At 39.5% G+C, this 21,067-nt stretch overlaps 1 protein-coding gene across 4 annotated transcripts in view; it reads left to right on the top strand.

The window, feature by feature from the left end:
* TENM3 (teneurin transmembrane protein 3) overlaps window positions 1-21,067 on the top strand; it is a 292,279-nt gene that overhangs the window by 221,361 nt on the left and 49,851 nt on the right. For 2 of the 4 annotated variants that reach the window (XM_088524633.1, XM_088524634.1), the window contains 3 exons: window positions 10,712-10,738; window positions 13,271-13,417; window positions 20,152-20,368. In XM_088524633.1, coding sequence (XP_088380759.1) covers window positions 10,712-10,738; window positions 13,271-13,417; window positions 20,152-20,368 — 391 coding nt within the window. The remainder of the gene's footprint in view (window positions 1-10,711; window positions 10,739-13,270; window positions 13,418-20,151; window positions 20,369-21,067) is intronic. The other 2 variants (XM_088524635.1, XM_088524636.1) reach the window with 1 other exon arrangement.

Raw genomic sequence — 21,067 nt, forward strand, 5'->3', positions numbered from 1 at the left:
TTTACAGAAATCACAATTGATCTTTTTTTTCACTAGTGAGATTTCTGGTGCATAAGGAGGGGACCTGGGGGCCACGATGCCTCCCTGCAGAGATACAGAGAGAATTGCCTCAGGTAAAGGTTTGAGGAACTTTCAGGAAACGTGCTGATGAGAACAGCGAGGTGGGAAGAGCACTTTATTTTAAACAATAAAGTTAAAAGTAGGATAAAGCCTTTCCCCTGACCGCCTTAACTTGCCAATGAGCAATTACTCAGCAGATCGCTCTGCTGTTGGTCTCCCTGACCTTGGCACTGTTTCAAGGGTTGCACTCATACACGGATGAGCTGCTCTTGAACAATTTTTCCGACATATTAGGCACAAACAAGTTTTTTCTCAGCACTGGGCAAGCGGGTCTGTCTTCCCACCTGTTTGTTCCTTAAATGTGTATTTACTCTGAGGCTGCTGCTGTAAGTTTGATTTGTTAATGTTGCATTTTGCAATTACAGTCTCAAACACAAGTAATGCAGTACAGCCTCTAGTCCACTCTTGTATTTGGCAGTTTTCTTCAAGACCCCGGCTTTATAGCGAAAACAGGACATTCTATTGCTTATTTTCAGGAATAGTTCCATCTTAATGCCGTAAAAATGGATGCTTCCTCAGCTTTGCAAATGAAGTGTCAGTCTGCTTTTGTCTCTTCTACTCTAGAGTTTATAGTGTCTTCCTTTGAGCAATAGATTTCAAAACACAAGGAGCATCAGCATGTTTTTCTCTATATACTTACCTCACTTTTCTTATTCTCTCCCTCCTTTTTTATACTGCACTTTTATATTGCTTGCAACTCTAAAACAGAAAAATTCTCCATTCCTATTTCTAAAAGCTGTTAACCATTTCATAGAAATAAAGATTTTTTTAGTTTGGTGCAGCTCTTGGTTGAAATTCATCTGAAGTGTACTGACGTAAATTTTAAACTTCTTTGGGAATGGAATTTGCCAAAGAAATTGTAAATTTAGGCCAATGGATGACATTGACCTTTTGGGAAAGTTGTGTCCCAGCAGATCTTCAGGTGGCTTCCCAGAGTAGGGTGAATGTTCATGTGTTAAACCTTAGAAGTGCTAACTGAAGTCTTGCTGTTGTGCTCTACATCCGTAACTCAGTTGATCAGAGTGATCATGCTTTCCTTTTTTGTAAAGCACAAGTGCAGTTTAAAATGGTAGAGATGTTTTGCACCTCAGCTAACAACTTTAGTTTATTTCTGAATGTCGTCTGTGTGTCCTGACTCATTTTCAGTTAGCCCATTCTTTGTATTCTCTTAGATGAGACATATTAGGGACTGGGAAGAAACAAACCTGTGTCTGTAATTAAAAGGTAGTCCTTAGTGTGTTCCTGCCTAATATCATTCAAACCCTAGGTTGCTTTTTGAGTTTACACTGCTTCCCATTTATACTCAAGACACCCATGAGAAAAGTTGGCCTAGAGAAATTCTAGTAGCTGTAAGCTGGAAAAGACCTTTTATTTGTTTTTATTCCAGTTCTTGAGGACATTGGGTAGCAAGATCATAAATGATTGCAAAGGTTTGCTTTTTTTGTTCAGGCAAAATTTAAACACCTGCTTCTCAGAGCACCTTTATTTTAAGCATCATCCTTTCTGTAAGCTTCAGTATCACAAAGGCTGGAATTGCAAAATAATATACATGCATTTCTGTTTGCATTTGGTTTGGGAGAGAGGATAAAGTACAGTAAATAAGGTTTTGTTTTGTTTTTTGAAGTAATGCACGTAGTAAGGTGGGCAAGATGGCTTTGGCTGGGAAACCTGGTGCATGTTACTGGTACCCACTGTTCTGCTGTGCTTGCAGAGGGCACCTCTGGCGTAAGAACCGTACCCAATACGGGCCACATTCATAAGTCACTGCTATTGCCCTTGCCACGTACTGCTAAAGATTGATATCAGACATATTCAGCAGGTAATTGCATGCTCAGGGTTGTGGTGAACTCAACTTTTTGAGAATTAACAAAAATGAGGATTTAGAGCTATTGTTCAGCATCTTACAGGATTGAACCAAACACTGGCACTGTACGCTCCAAATACGGAGCAGTTTAAGGCCATCTAAATTGCTTACTGTCTTTTCCCTGCTGAGAGTCGTAATATTTTACCATTGCTTGTAGCCATGTGAGAGCAGGTTAAATCAACAGTTTACTACAGAGCTAAGGAAAATCACCTGTCAACTGTTTATTTGGTGTGAGAATGACATTCGTGGGTCTGAAGTGAGCATCGTTATGGTATTCTGTGAAGTTCTACCTGCATTTCAATGGGATGCAGGTCTGCACAAGCACAGCTGGTGCCCGGGTGAGAGCCCGGATGAAAATTTGGTCTGTAATTAAGTTTTCGTAACACAGTTGTGCTAAAATATGTTTTTATTTCCCTTCTATCCCGGTCCGCAGTGAGTTCAGTGACCCTCTCTTGTCTGAATAGTTGTTCTGTGAGATTGGAAGAGCTATTATTTCAGATAGTCTATTATTTTTCGTGATATAACTGGCATGTACCATGAGTAAATTAACTAACTGTCATAGGAAGCCCATAAATATGAATACTTATCCAGCTGCTTTTCCATTAAACTCTGTTAGCTGAATAGAATTAGTAAATAATTATGTTGGTGGGGAATCTGCTATATCCATGTGCTGTGTAACATCTCAGTTTTACAGTGCAGCCTAATTTTTTCTATAGACCAAATTAGTTTTAGAGTAATCTAAATTGCAAATTGGCCAATTTGCATTAAAACTATGCCTTCTTGTTCAGATTTGTCAACACCTCTTTTTTAAAAAGTCTTTAACATTAAGCATGGGTGGATAAGACCATCTGTTTATGTAGCTTGCCTGCAGCTCCATTACTTAACACATGAGACAGGTTACAGCTGTTTAATTGTTATGGTGTTGAGCGATTATCACTCAGTCCAAAATTAATATTTATATATGTATGCATGGAATGTGTGTCGTTAAACAAAAGTGATACAAATGTCTATTAATGTCATTAAGCATTCATATTAATCCCTCAGGAGGGCTTAAGTTACCATAGGAGTATTCATACTACTTTTGAGTACTGCTTGAGGTTACTTTACCTGATATGCAGAAGTGAAATCCTTATCAGATGCTGTTCAAATAGCTGTCCGTGGACAACTTGTAATATGCTCATGTTGTGGTGACAATTAGTATCTTAATTTTTTATCATCTAAGAATTTTCCCAGATTTATTGCCCCTAAAATTTGTTTGAGAAAAAAAAATAGGAGACAGCAAAGTATTTATTCTTAGCATTTTTCTTTGCATGAAATCATTAAAATGAATCAAAAATAAATTTTGTTTAGTAAAGGTTTCTAGAGGCAGCTATTTTAACTAGGAAAATAAGAAAGTTTCCAGGTTTAGATTCTCACAATTGTAAGAGAATAAATAACATGTGGAGCACACTCCTGTAAGTGCCCTGCCATTACCACTGGCTCTATCCCAGCTCCTGGTTGGGATGGATTTTTGAGTGTGGGCAAACATGAGGGCATTCACACGCTGTTTTTCTGTGTGATCATGAGCAGTGGAAGCTCAGACGTACTGGCCGTGTAAGGAATGCTTGTTTTAGAAAGCAGTATCCTTTAAAAAGTTGTTGCATCTGCACCTGCTTTCATCAACATGTGTTTAGCTCAGGGCTCCTTTTATTAGTGGTTTCAAATATGGCTCCAGGGAAAAACACTTCATCTCTTTATCAGATCAGAGAGCAGGTCAAGACAAGTGTGTTCCTCCTGTTAATTAAAAGAAAACTTCATAGAGAGATTATAGAAAACTGAAAATGGCTATATTTCATTAAAGTGTATATATATGTTTACAGTATGGACTTTGCAAACCCAGTCACAGTCCTTCTTCGGCGCTTGCTTGATCTCCAGATTTGCATGTTGCAGGGAAGGCAGCATGAATAACGGGGGTGATCACTGCCGTATTACTGCCACTGCTCTCCTCAAAGCTTTGTCATTACCTGGTATATTTACATTTGGCGTTCTTTTAAATAATTGTGCCAGGTATTTTATGTATCTCAGTGCACTCATGCCAAGAATTCTTTGTAAATGTTAAGATTCTCTTCAGATTTTAAAGTCTTGATAAGAAGAAAATGCTTCCCTTCAAATTATGAATGAAATAATCATGAAATACTTTCAAAATGGATGTTTTAGAAACACCTGAGTTCACTAGAGTCAGGATTTCACACAAGTATTTATAGCTGTACTGTCAGTACAAAAACTTCATGAAAAAGAGAAGTTGTCTTTCTTAACACCCATAGGGCTGATATCCACGTTTTAACACTATTTCATGTAATTTACTGCAAATATGTTTTTGATCGTCCCTGGGACAGAAGAGCATGTTATGATTTGCCAGGCCAAGCGTTAAATATGCAAAATATTTGTACATTTGCTAATGATAAAAATCTTGCCTTGACAGGTAAATCTAAGATAGTCATATTTATGGTGGCTACATTTCTGATGCTGTAAAAAATAAATGAATTATTGGTCAGACCTTAACACTTTTCAAGACCAAGTATCTCAAACGCAAATTATCTGCTGGTGTACTTTAAATTGCTAATTGATTGATTTGCATTTAAATGAGGACCACATGTGAAATTTGAGTTAGACACGTTTTCAGAAAACAGCAGAATCCTCTGAGATGTGAAGTTTTTTCAGGCATGTTGCAAAGCTTGAGTTGAAGTGGCCAGAAAGCAGGTGCTATTGCAGGCTGTAGAGTTACCCCATTACCTAGTCATGCCGCCAGGCACGTTCAGAAAGAGCTTCTAGTCGGGAAGAAATACAGAAACATTAAGGCTTTTTTTTTCTTTTCATGCAGTTTTTTAAAAGCATCAGGATTTATGTGCATCTGTATGAGTTATGGTCTTGCAGAGTTTGTCAGAGATTTCAAAGAAATATGTGAACTTTTTCAGCTTTTAAATATGAGACAAATTTAAATCCATACTGGGAGTAGCCCTTTCTAAGGCATTTATTCTAAGATAGATGTGGCTTTCTTATGCTAATGGTTAGAAACATTGTTTTAAAACTAAGATGGGGATGGTCTCCCAAACAAAATATCTGCTCACCTTGTCAGAACCCCCCAAAGCCCCTACATGGCTGCTGCAAAGAATTGTTGCAGATTTGGCAAGGGATAAATTGGAATGAATTCAGATCTCTCTGAATACAAGAGTGAATGCAGTGAGTGGGTATCTCTGCTGCAGACCTACAAAGGCATCGGAGAACGAGTGCAAAAGTAATGAGGAAGGTCTGGTTTCAGGCTAAAGTGTGTGTTTTGGCCAAAACAGAGACACCAAATTGCCTGAAACTATTATTCCGTGCATGCATTCTGCTTTGCAAGCAGGGCAAAATGTGAATTTAGGAGGAAAAAGGGCTCAAAAGGAAAGAGCGCTCATAATCCTCCTCTATTGGCAGCAGTGCTCTGAACATATGGTATGTCCAAGACAAGGTTCTTATGAACTCGGAAAAAGGATGATGACTATGAGCTGCTTACAGCTGCTTGCAGGACTGCCTGGTGATGAGTAAGAGAGTATTGCATTTGCAAATGATTCCAAAGCCCACTGTCCCCCAAGCGCTTGGCAAGACAGGATGAGAATTTAAAATGACTTTAACAAATAGGAGAACAGGATATCCAGAAAAATGATGTGAAATTCAGTAAGTGAAGGGCTCTGGGCTTAATAAGGATAATCAACTGCACGAATTCTAGGTAGGAAGGAGTTTCCCAGGGAGAAACTGCTCAGGAAAGACTGAGTTTCACATGAGTGATCTCCTTCAGAGGACGGGCTAGAGCAGCGGCTTTACATTTGGTGAACTATGGACTCCTAAATGCTTCGTGATGGTGGATTTTCTCTGTTAAAGGTGTGGACCTCTTCTGAAATTTCATATGGATGCAAGGCAGGTTTTTTTAGTCACCTTTTGAGAGTAAAAACAGTTGCTTAAAGAACACAGTCCACTATTCTCCAAGTCAGCCGTGGATCAGACAGGAAATACTGGGTTTGAATATTACAAGGAATATTTGGGTTTGTTTTTGTTTTTTACGCTCAAAAAGTGTTTTTGATTGACAGGAGTGTTCAACTGTGGCTAGATAGAAGAATGAAGAACATTTCTGGGAAGGTCAGGTAGCTGTATCAGGAGAATTAAGCCAAAATGAAAATTTAGGGACTGAGTCTTGGATACACTAGAAGAGCTAGATGAGAGCAGGGGTTTTGCACTATTTGCCACTAAACAAACCCCTAAATTAGTACTTTCTCCCGATAGCTTGCAATTAAGCCCTCATAATTTCTCTGCTGTTGATGAACAGACTTTGTTAGCACAATTGGCAGAACCTTAAGTGGTTCATCGAAGCTTCCACCATGTGGCTCATCATGAAAAACATGTAATACCACGGAATGAAATTTCTTTCCCCTCCTTTCTCTTTTTTTTTTGAGTTCACTTTCTGTACATAAGCCTTGAGAGCTTTCTCATGCCCAAAAATGAGAGTGGGCTGCTAAAACGCTGAGTGAACACACAGCTGCAGGTGAGCAAAGAGAAACATGTGCTTCCTGTGCATGAAATTCTGTAAAATTCTAAGTATTTTGAAAATCACGTGGTAGGTGTTGCAGCCAGGATGGATGGCTACTTTCTGCTTTTGTCTTTCTGTGCCTCATATACCCACTAGTATAATGAATGAAGAATACATTCTCCACTCACTCTCCAACCAGTGTGAAGATAATAAATTAAATAATTTTGAATTTGTGAGAACGATCATACAAAAGTCTGTGAGAGAACAATTATGTCTTTGTCTAGGTTAACATGTGCATTTAGTCATTGGCTGAGTGTCGTTCCCAAGAGGAGGGCTGTTCTGTACACTGACAAACACAGGTCCCACTACAAAAATATACCAGTCCGTATTGCAGGGGAATGCTTTCCAGAGGGAAGGGAGTGAGAATTGTACAGGTATCTGTAAGTCTGGCATCACTTACATTTTGAATATTTGACTCTGCGACTTTCATATTCTTTTAATGTGGATTTTTTGCTAGTCCTATGTAGTGTTAACAAAGTTATATGCCAAAAAAAAATCTTGAATTTTAGTAGTTGAAAATTTAAAATGTTATAACACTTTAAACAAATAGAAAGTCAAAGATACCAAAAAAAACACTTAAGGGGAACTTAACTTTATGCTATAAACATGCCATGGTTTGCTTACATTTAGTTTATCTACCCTGAAATTCGCGTGAGTTTTATCTCTAGATCTCCTGAAATGATACAGCCTGCAAGATTGCACGTAGGTGTAAACACGTCTGGAGCCAGGCACGTCGTTTACATCTTCCTTGCGAAGGTCTGCGTGCAGGTGCCCGGGCTGGTGGCAGCGGGGGGGATGTAAGGGCACCTCAGGCCGGGGATGTTCCCACTTGGTGAGCCGTGAGGGAGAGCAAGCTGCAGCCATATGCTGAATATGTGATATACACATGTGTGTGTACACATACATACACCTCCTTTGTAAGACAGACCAGCCCCAAAGAAATCCTGAGCCCCAGGTGCCCTACACAGATGCAGTGTTCTTCATTGCTTGCTATGTTCCAAGGTTGTGTCTTCATCTTCTTTTTTCTCTCCTTTTGGCACTCCCCTCTGTCTCTAATTCCTCCTTCCTGACTTCTGTAAGAGGCTGAGGAGGGAGAGGCTGCCACGCGCCAGGGCAGGGAGGCAGCTAGTGGCATGAGAGAAGCAGAGGCCGGGGTTGTGCCACGCTCGCGCCGTGCAGGAAGCCCACAAGAGCCTGCTTGATCCACCTTGATCAAAGACGCTTTGCTCACACTCTCTTACATTTTTTGCCTGGCATCTGGTGGTGCTGGGAGGTCTAATTCTGCTTCTGGAGTGGCACTGGGGACTTTGCGGGTGCAGTGGCACCGCGCGCTGACACAGAATCCTCACCGTGTTGTAGCCCAGTGTATCCATTACCAAGACTGTGGTGGGTGAAAACATCTCCTGAAGGGCTACGGTATCAGCTACCAGGAATATACATTTGTTATCTGGTGTTTAGGAGCCTGTCTCTGTTATAATCCTTTATGCCCGAATAATCGGTAATAAAGCAGTGCTACGAGTGCCAATTAAGGAACATCAAGTCAATGGGTATGCGACTCACGCTGATTTGAACAGGAGCTGATTGGGATAAATGGATTTAATATATACTTGTGTTCTGTGGCTATTCTGGCATACCTACAGGAAGTAGCAGATGAATAATCTAAAGAAGGTGCTGACTTACATCTCTAATAGGCTAATGGGAGACAGTTTTTTAAAAAAAAATGGAGAGAAAAAAAGGAAAAAGGATTCAGATACTGGCTGGTTGTGAAATAAATGATAAATGTGAGTTTGCCAGATAGTGTTAACAGTCATTTCAAAGCACATTTATCTGATACCTATTTGCATAACTGTCTACATATTCTGCTAATGCAATTAATATTCTACTTTTATGAGTTTTGAATGCCACTTAAATTTTCTTGGATTTTGACTATGCTAGGAAGTCTACACAATTTATGCCTTCGTTTTGTTTTTTTCTATTCTGTATGGAGCTATACAAATTCTCTACAAATAGAAATAATACCAAGATTTTAAATTTCACAGTCTTAATTCCAACAAGAAAACCCTTACAGGTATAGGTTAAATTACATAATCAAGTCTGTAATTCTATCATTAGACTTCTTAAGGACTTATGTTTAAATACTGTGAAGAATAGAACTATGCTCCTGTCTGTAATTTTCTATGTAGAGGGAAAAGCAGGCAGATACCCTTCAGCTTCATATTTTATACTTCCATCTAGAACTAGATTTTTTCCTATTTCAATTGCAATGCCCTGAAGATAAGGAAGGCAGCATAGTTAGCTAAATTCCACTACAAAAATAGTTTTTTTCTGGTCACCTGTTTTCTGGTTTTTGATTCTAGGATGCCGTAAGTTCCCAAGAATAGTTTATAACTTTGTCCTTAATGTTAGAACTGTAGAATGACGATGCGAAAAAGGATGCTGAAACATAGAAGGGTTGTTTTCAAAAAAAACAAAACAAAAAACAAAAACAACAACAAAAAACAAAACAAACCCTAAAGAACCTGGGATTGCAGGGACTAATTTCAGTTGCCTGGGACATTTTTTTATATGTTCAATTTTCTTGCCTCTCCCTACTTCTGTAGAGGCACTTAATGTTTCATTGGTGGGTAGATGCATTCTTTAGCCAGACCTAATTTGCTTTCATTTTATGGAGTAAAACTTGCTTTTTTCTCCTCACATATTGCACAGTATTCCAAGAGCATGTCTGTATGGGCAAAGGGCATTACGTTATATTGGTACAAGAGTGAAGAATTAGATCCGTCTCGAACTGCAGATCCATTACTCTTCTTTTTGTTTACGGTGTATGTGAAAGGGTGCTTTGTTGCTGCCATCTAAGTGTTCTACAACCAATATTTTCATCTTTTTACTTTGTATCCTGCTTTATCATTACGAGGAAAAAAAAGATTGCAGAGGACATATGGCAATTTCTTCCTCAAGACAGGGACAAGAAGCTGTCCCTCCCTTAACCGTAGCAGCGTGATTGCGGTTTCTGTGAGGCTCCACATCTCACCCCCTTCCTCCTTGGTCTTGGGAAAAAAACAGCTGGCCCATTCAGCCAAATCGGAGTGCAATCTCATGGTTGGAAGTGTTTGTCTTACATATGCAACACACAACGCTGAGGGTTAATAGCGAGTGACAAAGCAGTGGCCAGACTGAAGCCATTATCCAGCGCAGAACGAGGAAAGATCAAATCCTGGGAATACGGGAGCGTAGCAGTTGTGTTGGGAGGCCTTGCAAGAGGGGATGGGATCTTGCCGCATCCTGTCTCCGTGCGGGCCGGCGGTGGCCGTCGACAGACCACGTGCCGCGGGCTTTGGCTGTACGGGTTAGCCCCCCGGGCTCTAAATCCATCTTGTGCTCTGTCTTGCCTCCCTTCATCCGTCCTATTCAGATCTTAAGCCTTGCTATTCTTGGGTATGCCATGTTATTTATTTCTATACAACTCAAACCTCAGTTTAATTTTCCCTGCTCTTCCGAACGGGATGGATCACCCGGCTCCTAGCCCTGGTACGCCCTCCTCTGCCCTGCACATATGGTCTGACTTATTTTACATAATTGGCTGTGTGTGTGCAGAAGAATAAGTGTGACTGAACTGAAGCAGAAGAAAATTATTCCTCCCCCCTTAAAATCCTGTTAATCCAATCGGAATTACGGCAGTGTGCTGGTTATTCTGTCAGAGTCCTACGTGACCTGCAAATCAAAGACCACGCAGCATGGTCAGTGTTTTAAAGCACATAGGCTAAGTAATGACTCTTAGGTTGTGCTGAAAAGTGGATTTCATTACTAGCTTTATTTTTTTATGCATAAAAATCAAAGCATGTGAAAAGAAATCAGAGGAAAAAGGCCTAATCTCAGAAAGGTAGCATCTCTTTCTCCTGCAGGCCTCGTTTCTAAAATACTGCTTCATTGAGTCATGAGTTTGTCTGCCGAAAAGGGAATTTCTTGCATTTTTAAAAGCTGTGAAGTACATTTTCATTTCGTAATGTAAGATCTCTCATGTCAGGTGCACCTGCTCGATTTGCATGTGAATTCTGAACAGTTCTTGTTTTATGTGACACTTCTGAAATGTCTGTCTGTTTTTTTTTTTTTTTTCTCCCTTAATTCTCAAGCTCACTATTTGGATAAGATAGTGAAAGGTACTGTATATTTGCTCTTTGCTGACATGCCTATACATACATGTATTTTCTTATATATGAATACGTAGTAACCACTGTACTAGATTTGGCAAAAGAATTTTTTCTTACACATACATTCCATGGATTATAGATTTAATTCATGCTAGTTTCAACCCATCTCAAATTAAAATATAAAATCTCACTTGTGTAATATAATAATATTTTACTAGTTGTTACACATTTCTGTGCAAACTGTATACGTGTTATTAGATTTTGCTTGAACCAAAGACTGAAGATAGTATTTGTTTGCTGTTTGGTGCTTTATCTTTGTTGGTTTTGTCATTGGACTTCTACCTATGAAAAAGTAAATATTTAGGAAAAGAAGCAAAATGATACTCCTGTCACAGGACAAGTATCAATAGCTCTGAAGAATAGAGTACACTACAGATATGTTTTATGTGTAGCCAGATCGATGGAATAACTGGAGCTTTAAACTTTTGTTTATCTAAGTGTTGACAAATCTATAGAAAATTAGGACTATGCAATGCTGTCAATTAAAAGGCTCAAGGATGTAAATACCCAGTATGAAACAGCAAAGATTCTTGTATCTTCAGTTATGGTAAAATTTGATAGAAAAAATGTTAAAAAGAAATCCTACCCCTCTTTCCCTGAATACCTTTTTCTATTCCCTCTTTGTGTTGTTTTTTTTTTCATTAGAATATGGCAATATTCATGGCAATATCCAGGCTTTCACACAATAATTCTTGAGAGTACCCAATTGACTTCTAAAACGCTCTGCTGGTAGGGCAATTAAATCTTCCATAAATGAAACAGAGAAACATTCTGAAAAAAAAAAAACAGCCCTCTGTGCATCAACAAATACTGCTAGCAGCTCCAGTCTGAAAGAAAAAGAGTAGCAAGACTAATCTCAGCCTGGCATGATGGCATGATATCCATAACTATAACGTGTTCATACTTTCTCATAAGAGGCTGTTATGGTTCTCTGCCTTCTATGAGTAATTCGACAAGAGTTGAGAGCCCTTTATAACTTTTTCTGGGGATTTTTGTAATTTGAAACTGCATAGTTGAAAGGAGTCATTATAGTCATAATTCTTTAGAAGAAAAAAATGAGCTATTGCTTCTGAAAGAATGCTCTAGGCTCAAGCAAATTTAACCAAAACAGTCTAGGAGATTAGTTCACAATGACAGTAGTCCTAGGAAGGGAAGAAATGCTTTCACCAGTTATTTAGTTGTGGGTTTTTTTTTTTTAATAAAAGTTTACAGATAATTGTTGTGTCCAAAAATAGCTTTGTAGCCACGTTCACATAAGATGCTTAGTGCCATCCTGTAGTTGCTTCTGTCAATGTCTTATCATAGTCACAGATAAGGAACACCAGAATCTACATATTTATGAAGTGTTGTCATCCTCATACAGGCCATGTTGGCTGCATGCCAGATTTCATCACTAGGAAGTGACAGATACTGTTTTTTTTTCTTTTTTTTTTATGTAATGTTAGACTGAAAGCAATTATAGATTTTGGATATATTAAATTATTTTAATTGTTTCCCAAATTTTCCCTCCTTGGCCATAAAAGCAGACAAGATAGGATATAAAGGTAACAGCACAAAAGCCTTAGGGAGACTGTCACAAAAAATCACTCTCTGCTATCTGTCTTGAAGCACGTCACTACCGTGTTTTTGTTCAGTCTATCAATGTTTTATTGTGGTCCTTATGGTATTTCATTTTGTCCGTCCTAAGTAATCAAATACGCACAGCTATTACATTTAGTTGGAAATCCTGTTGGTCCTGTCCCATCCGTATGCAGCCTGAATCCTAATGTTTGTTAGAATAGATGCTAAGCTGCTTCACTATTTCCTGGGCTTTGCTTATTCTGTGGAAAGGAATGTACTTTTGGCATAAAGTATAGTCATTAAAACTGGCCTATACTTTGTGCAATTATTTAACACACTGTAATTTCACATGAATATACGGCAACTCTGAGACCAGATAAAGTTAACGTTCGCTTTTATTGTGTGCCTAAAATCATATGTGCTTTCCTACTTAAGAATTTGGAGGGATTTGGTCTTAGTAACAGGGAGCTGAAACATTTATACCAGTAGGTATCCAATATTGCATACAGCCAATAACATTCTATTCTATGAGCACAGAAAAAAAAGTAGCATTTTACGCAGCTGTGTTTGCGCTGTGCACTCATCTCTTGTTACTTTGCCAAAAAAAAAAAGGAAAAAAAATAAAAAACAAACTTAATTTTGTCTGGCCTGCAGGTATTTAGAGGATTGGTGCATATATTTCCTGCCTGTACAGGTAAGTGGTGTCTCAAGTGTCAGGCCAATCGCAGATGCCACTTTGTTAAGAAATACATTCCCCAGGTAATGTTGCTGTTCCACTCCATGTGCAATTACAGTATTTGTGCTGTTTTAAAGGCCTGTTCCCAGTAAGTGTCCCTTGTTCGTATCTCTTTCTTTCTTCTGGGCTGACGTGATGGCAACGTTTAAATCGCTGGCGATGTTCTGCTTTGTGTGTCTCGACAGAGGGCTGCCCCGGGCTGTGCAACAGCAACGGACGGTGCACGCTGGACCAGAACGGCTGGCACTGCGTCTGCCAGCCGGGCTGGCGGGGGGCCGGCTGCGACGTGGCCATGGAGACGCTCTGCACGGACAGTAAGGACAACGAAGGAGGTGAGTTTTAACAGGGGGAAGGTATGCCGAGGAACGGAGGCTTTTGTACTCAGGTGAAAAAACTGCGGCTGCGAGTGACAGGACAAGGGGTAATGGGTACAAGCTGAAACACAGGAAGTTCCACCTCCATATGAGGAAGAACTTCTTACTGTGAGGGTGACAGAGCCCTGGAACAGGCTGCTCAAAGAGGTTGTGGAGTCTCCTTCTCTGGAGATCTTCCAAACCCGCCTGGATGCCACCCTGTGCCACATGCTCTGGGTGTCCCTGCTGGAGCAGGGGGTTGGACTAGATGATCTCTAAAGATCCCTTCCAACCTCAACCACTCTGTGATTCTGCAAGAGGCACGTGTTGCATTTTAGCAGGGCTCGTGCAACGTTGGCCGCGTTCGCGTGGCACACGAGCAGAGCTGCACGAGGTCACTGCAACGGGTGAGATACGAATTAGAAACTGATTGGAGGTACATCAGTTTCCTTGTGATGTGTCTCTGTACTGGAATAAAGCATGGACCAAATTCTATGAATTGTAGCGGAAAAAAAAAAGAGAAAGATGGGAGTTCAAATTCTCAGTGACCTCACAAGGAAATTATCCCAAGAGAAAAGACCGAATAGGGACTTTACATTGTGACCTGTGATGCTATTCCTGGAAACAATGGCTTGCGTGGGCCATGAAGATCTCATTCACCCATAGCCTGTGAACACTCAGATAATTGACAGGATGCTCCTGGAAGTCTGTCTGTCTTTTTTTTTCTTTTTTTTCTTTTTTTTTGCTTGCTTTTCTGCGCTCTGTCACTCGTGTGACAGATACCAATCTGCCCTGAGATGCATGCGCGACTCGTGACTGAAGGAATCAATCTGTGATCAGATCTTTGTCGGGTACTGAAGATAGATGGGCTGTGACTTTCTGACATGAGTCAAATCCCACAAAAAATCACAAAAGCGGTTAACATGTGAATGTAGTCAAACATTAGATTGTTGTAATACTTTTTTGTTTTTCTTGTTCTCTCATCTGCTCTTTTTATTTAACATCTTTAGAGCACAGATTTAAAAAAGCCTCCATTAGGGCTTTTCGGTGATGATGATGATACCCTTATTTTTCATCTTCAGACTGGCTATTCCTGTCTTATTGCTGGTTGACTGTTCAATCTCATATCCTGATTGCAGCTGAGATCTGAGACATCATAAACCAGAAATAACATGGTCCAAACAGTGCTGCTGTTACTCACTATCTTATACATCATTTGATTTACCATGCTACTCCTTTACATATTTTATATTTTGAATCAACTTTGCACATTTAGAGGCTGAAGAATCTGGGATGATCTGAGCTACAGTGAACTAGTGCAAACTTGAGTTCTGCATGTATGAAGGGAGCAAGAGGAGTGAATTAGCCATAGGCTGAATTGGGTTCAGATGGGCCAAGGTATTATGAACATAAGGAAGACAGGGAACCTGCAAGGATGAAAAGAGACAAAGCAAGGAGGAAAAGAAATTAGGAAAGTTAGAAAAAAGGCAGTTTGGAGAGAAAAAACAGGTGATGTGGGAAAAAAAAAGAAAAAAAGCCCAAGGATAGACTTAAAACATTTCAGTAAATATTAAAGATAATAGAACTAAGTGGCATGACAAAAAGCAAAAGAGAGAGAGTCAACAGCAGATAACAGGGCAGCAGGAGGAAAAGAGTCAGTGAACAGGAAGGCACATAAAGGGAAAAGGAGATGCTCCTTCAGACTGAAAAAAATGATAGTTTTTGTGAGTAAAAGAGAGAAAAGAATAAGGAATTGGAGCAGAAGGAACTTAACAGTTCAGCTTAAAGTTCAGAAAGAAAGACAACATTGGGAAAAAAAAGTCTTTTAAGAGTGATATTTGTATTGCCTTTTCTTTCTTTTTTTATTATTATTTCCTTTGCAGACATGACCCAGCTATGTACGAGGTAGGGACTGGCCAGCTGTTTTGCCATGGTTGACCCAGATAATGCTATTTTTGTCAGTGGCATTTCTCTTTTAGTGGTCCTTGTTTTTCATTTATGTGCTTCAGTAAGAAGCATATTCACTTCAGTCTTTGATTAATGGCTGAGGGAAAAGGTTAAACTATAACATTTAAATTAAATTAGATGAAAAACTGTGAGGATACCAAACGAAACGGGGAAAGGTGAGTTCACATTGCTAGAAATCCACCTGGCAAGAGGGGAACTGTTTCTTCCCATTCCAAGAACACTTGCAGTCAGCCAGGGATCTCTTGAGCAAGCCGTTCGGATTGCAGAAGGACGTCTCCCTGCCGTGTTTACTTAGTGTGGGAGATGAGATTATCCACACACTTAGGCTGGATTTATACTCATGACCCCAAGTGGAGTGATTTACATTGCACTAGGCTCAGTGGTTATATAATTAAAGTTATCTTGGTTGTTCGCTAATTGATATACTGTGGTTAATGTTTATGTTTCGTCATACCCTGGATGAAATATATTTCGTATATTAGGATAACTAGTTTGTATTAAGAGTAGCGCTTGCTCTTGCTTTAGTTCTCAGCTCTTTTGCTTCAGTTCTCAGCTCTTTTTGGAGCCAAGTGTTCAGATTCTGTGAACATGAACATCCACTGACTTCAGTGGGAAAATTATCTATAGGAAGTGATTATGGAATAAAGTACATTCTTGATCATTTCCCCTCCTGTGTGCTATCGACATAACATGGCATGGTTATTACGTGTCTTCATTGTGATACAGGTTTTTGAAAGCCCTACAGATCACATCCCTTCTCTTTTAAGGATACTTCTTTCTCTGTTTTCCCATGTGTTTGGTTTAGATAGTAAATAACAGAATGTCCATAAATTTCAATAGCTTAGAAGGGATGCATGTGCCACAAGCAGACCTTAGGCAGAACTGAACTCTTAACAGCTCTGTGGGAGAGAGGGGAAAGTTCGCCAGGAGTTTTTCATGAGTGGAATATGCCTGAATTTATACTAAACAAAGCGGGACATGTTTTATTGTCATTCCATAGGAAAAATAAGCTGTAGACTCTTGAATTTAGGTAGGTTGTTATTGAAGAGGTTAGTTTTTAGGCTTTTATTAGTTCCTATTCAATTATTGAGGGTAGTGACAGGTTATCCCCAATAGAGATTAGTAGGGATTATTAACGTTTTTTATGCTAAAATTAAAATAAATATTATAACAAAACAAGGCTTGCTTAGTACTTGGTGTATTTTTTCAATTGCTAACATACCTTAGGTCATCCAGCTCATAATAATCCTGTCATAGGGGACTACAGAGACAGTCTCTGCACTGATCTTTAGATCACTTAGTCCAGTGTCCCTGCTTTGGCAGTGGCTAATGGCAAGTGCTTTGCAAAAGTGTGCAAGAATTGGGCCTATGCAGAATGATCTTTTCTATTGTATACAGGCAGGCTGCTAATTAAAATAGGAAATTGGTGCCTGAGATTTTGCATGTCAGAAGATAAACTAAGCACAAAGATAGCCCAGGACTTTTCAGAAAGTTGAATTAGGATGGATACAGGGGAATGCTGAGGTGCTCTGGCTTGTGCTCACATACCCACTATTCTTTGTCTTTCCGTTTGCATCCACGGCTGCTGGGGAGTGCTGGGTTGCTTTACCTGCTTTGCTTATCTGCCGTGAGGCCAAGAGTCATTTCTGAAGTGACAGTTAGTTTGGAGCCTAACGCTTGGTATTTTAGGCTGCTTCACTGCAACACAAACGTTGTGGGTCCTCTGCTGTGTGAACTGCCATAGTCGCTGACTGCGCAAGGTGCTCGTGCGCTGCTCGAGGAACACGATGTGATCCTCATGTACACGAGGATAACTGTGGTTTCTCTGTATGAGGTTTCTGTCCATCCCAGCCTCTTCCCTTAATGTGCCACGTCGCTGCTGGTCAGTAGGGCAGCAGTACAGCTCCAAAACTGCCTTCTTCCTATGTAGACACTGGGTTTTACCTCACAGAGTTTCTGCGTTACTTAAATACACAATTAAATTATATACCAACAGTGTGATCTATGCAGGTCGTAGGCATAATCCACTCTTAACACTTCGGCTGAATTTATAATGTGGAATTATTTTGTCCCACAGATTTTCTTCCTTCCAGCAGTTTTACATATACCCTTTAAATCCCACTCAAAGGCAAACATTCACTTCATGCATCTTATTTTTAAACATCCAGAGGTGCATGAATTCTTCGTAGAAGTCTTGGCTCTCCTTCTTTAATGTTTTTTGTTTTTATTAGTCTCTCCAAGTGAGTAATCTTATCACCATACTGTGCCCCGTTGCAGTTCCGTGCATTTTGCAACAAAGGGAAAAGTAGCATTAGTCAAGATTTTCACAGCTAGCCTTTAAGCTTTTGAGGAGGAAAACAGTAACGGAAGGAGGAAAACAGTAATGGACTCATTACCTCTGCTGTATATAGAGAAGCCACTTACATCTAGAACAAATATATATATATAAGTGGTCTTTTGAGGCTGATAATGACTGTCCATCTGGCTGTGACAGTTTATTTTCCTTATAGGTTTTCTATCACATTTGAATGATATAGCTGGTAAGCTAGTGCTGCGCTTAGACTCATATTTTTAAGGCTAAACAAAATTCATCAATAATTTTGCAGAGCTATTTCAGGAAGGAAATCTTCCTCTGCTTCACACAGTGCAATAGAGTAGTCAACTTAGTGGTACTAGATAGCTCTAGCCACATAAGTACAGAGAAAGAATGAAAAATGTTTTCTGAAGTTATAAGGAGCCAGATTCATAACCATCCGTCACTCGCCTGGGCAAGTTGCTGATAAACTCCACAGAAAAATAACAAACAGCGTGTCCCTGTATCTTGGCTGGTGAAAATGAGATTCTTTCTCTGATTGATGTTAGTGGAGAGACTTGTAAAAATGCATTTCCAGCTGATTAGTTCAGAAGGTGTCAATCTCATGCAGTTTTATGACCTGCAGACTATGTGCCAGATGTACATTTGCTTTTTATAAACTAACAAAGATGAATGACTAAATTTTAGCATTCCTTTGGCAACTGTACCAGATATTGCCTGTGAGACCATGCAGAGGTATAAACGAACAGAACTCTGCTTTTAATCATCAGGACCCTTAACTTTGACACCAATCCAGGCTTCCAGAGTTAAAACCAGCAAGGGAGATCAAGTACTTCAGCCAGAAGGGAGCTCCATATTGTACAAGACTGAGGCTGCAGATGGTCACAGAGTCGCAGAATGGCCGAGGCTGGCAGGAACCTCTGGAGATGGCCTAGTCCAACCCCCCTGCTCGCGAGGGGCCGCCTGCACCGGGCTGCTCCAGGCCACGTCCAGCTGGGTTTTGAAAATCTCCAAGAATGGGGAGTCCGCGGCTTCTGCAGCCCAGCAAGGTCCTCCAAATGGCAGCACAACCATCTGGTCTATCAGCTGCTCCTCCCAGGAAAAGTCAATATTATTTCTTTTCTCTTAAAAAAAAAGTTTAAACTTTAATGTCCTTAATGATGATATTTTGTCCCTTTTTTATTCCTTGAACTCACTTCAATGTCAATTGCGTTAAATAGGAATTATAGATGTGAAAAAGAATAGAAATCCCAAGTCTCTACTATTTTGCCAGTCCTCTAACTGATCTGCATAGCAAGGCAGTTCTTAGAGGAATACCTTTAGAAGATCTCTGCTTACTTACATTCTTTCAATATGTGATTGAGCAACAATGAATGAGATTTTTTCCTTCAAAAAGAAGTTTTACTATAAAGCTAGATACCTTTGTGAAAGAAGCGGTCATGGGCTTCCTCAGAATGCTGTAGGGGGTACATTTTTTTCAGCTCAGTTGCAGCAGACAAGCTCCCTCTGTAATCTAAATGAAATAATAAAATGTTGGAGCTATTTCAGTCTTGCTGTTCTTTTGGAGAAGCAATTATCAGCTATGTGATACCATATTACATTCATCTTGAAATTTTCTGTAGCTGACATTTCCAGGCTCATTTTCCTTATGACTTTACTTACAGCAAATTAGTAGTTATCAATTTGATCTTGATTTTAATCTTTCACCAAATTAGATTTCCAGTGATGTGACAGATCTAATGCTCATTATATGTGAATATTAAGCACATAAGCATAAAAGCACCCATGTGTTTAAATCGTGTTTGTACTGGCCAGTATTTCTCATCAGTGTATTCAGAATAAAATCTAAATGTTAAGTTCAGATTTTGTTTTCTCATACATTTTCATGCAAAATAGTTGTGGAAATTGCCTTTGCCACTAGCAACAAAATGTTCTTTCAAAGTATAAAGGAATCCACCTTGATAAATGTTGCTAAATATTTAAAGCTACTTGCAGCATAAATATGCTTAAAAAGTTCAGGAAAACAGCAGACCGGGAGCTACCTGTTTCTTCTCTCTAATAAGCTAAATAGCCTCCGAGAGAAGCTACTTAGCCCCCCTACAAATGTTTAATGTTTATAAGTTAGGAGTGTATGCAGAGCCTTAAGTCCCCACATTTTTTGCTTTGTTCCACAAGTTTTCAGAAAAGTATCGAATAAATACATTTAATACGTACAAGGGAATGAGTGTGCTCAGCTTACATGAATTTCCCTAAGAGGTTTAAGAACACAGAGGAAGCAAACTAGCATTAATTGAGAGTGAATTCATACTAATCTTAGTTATTAATATTCTTTCATAGTACCTAGTGTTTTAAATCTCTCTGCTAGCCGGCTTCTTCGCATACAAAGCACGGGAAGAAGACTTTGTTCATTTGTGTGAATTTCTGCCAACAGATGGGCTAGTGGACTGTATGGATCCCGACTGCTGTTTGCAGAGCTCTTGCCAAAATCAGCCTTATTGCCGTGGCCTACCTGATCCCCAAGATATTATCAGCCAAAGTCAACAATCGCCATCCCAGCAAGCTGCCAAAGCGTTTTATGACCGGATCAGTTTTCTCATAGGATCAGAGAGCACTCACGTCATACCCGGCGAAAGCCCTTTCAACAAGAGGTGGGCACGACTCATCTTCTACTCACGCGTGTGAAAAGCCACTGCAGAGTGTGTGAGAGTCGTCCTAGGAGACGAGCCACTGTGAAAATGTCATGGAGTGGGCTTTCCACAAAGACACATTGTCTTCGTTTTTGTCAAATTGCTTATTTTATCTCCTTTCCTATAAAATTCAAATTGCTAGTGCTGGTAGGTTACAACAGGTACTTGCCATGCTTAGTACCTGTATTCTAACAGGGCACTTCATTAATGATTAAATAAATCCTCGTTTAACTAGTTGATTTGGGATAGCACAGTTGGAAGTATATCAAAGCAATGAAAGCACTTCAGAAGGAAAAGCAAAGTTCCACTTTTAAAACTGAGCTCACTAAATAATATAAATTATGAAATAATGTAATGGAACTGTTAAGTGCACGACAGTATAATTGCATAAACTATTTGACTGGTGCTCTATGAAACTGTAATGACCTGAAAATAAACCAGTAACGGGAAGCAGGTGTCTTAGATCTCACTGAGTGAAAGAAGATGATTTACACCAGAACTACTGTGTTTGCAGTAATTTAACAGCATTAATGTGTTTGGGCACAGCAGTTGATTAAAAGTTGTTGCACAAATGTTCCTTATTGCTCTTTTAAATTTTGTACTTAGTCCCTGCAGTTTTACAGATTGCTTTGATACTAACTGAAAAGTACATTTTCCTTT

The sequence above is a fragment of the Tinamus guttatus genome, unplaced genomic scaffold, assembly GCF_059628265.1.
Source record: "Tinamus guttatus ecotype Peru unplaced genomic scaffold, ASM5962826v1 Tinamus_guttatus_pri_ptg000213l, whole genome shotgun sequence".
NCBI lineage: Eukaryota > Metazoa > Chordata > Aves > Tinamiformes > Tinamidae > Tinamus > Tinamus guttatus.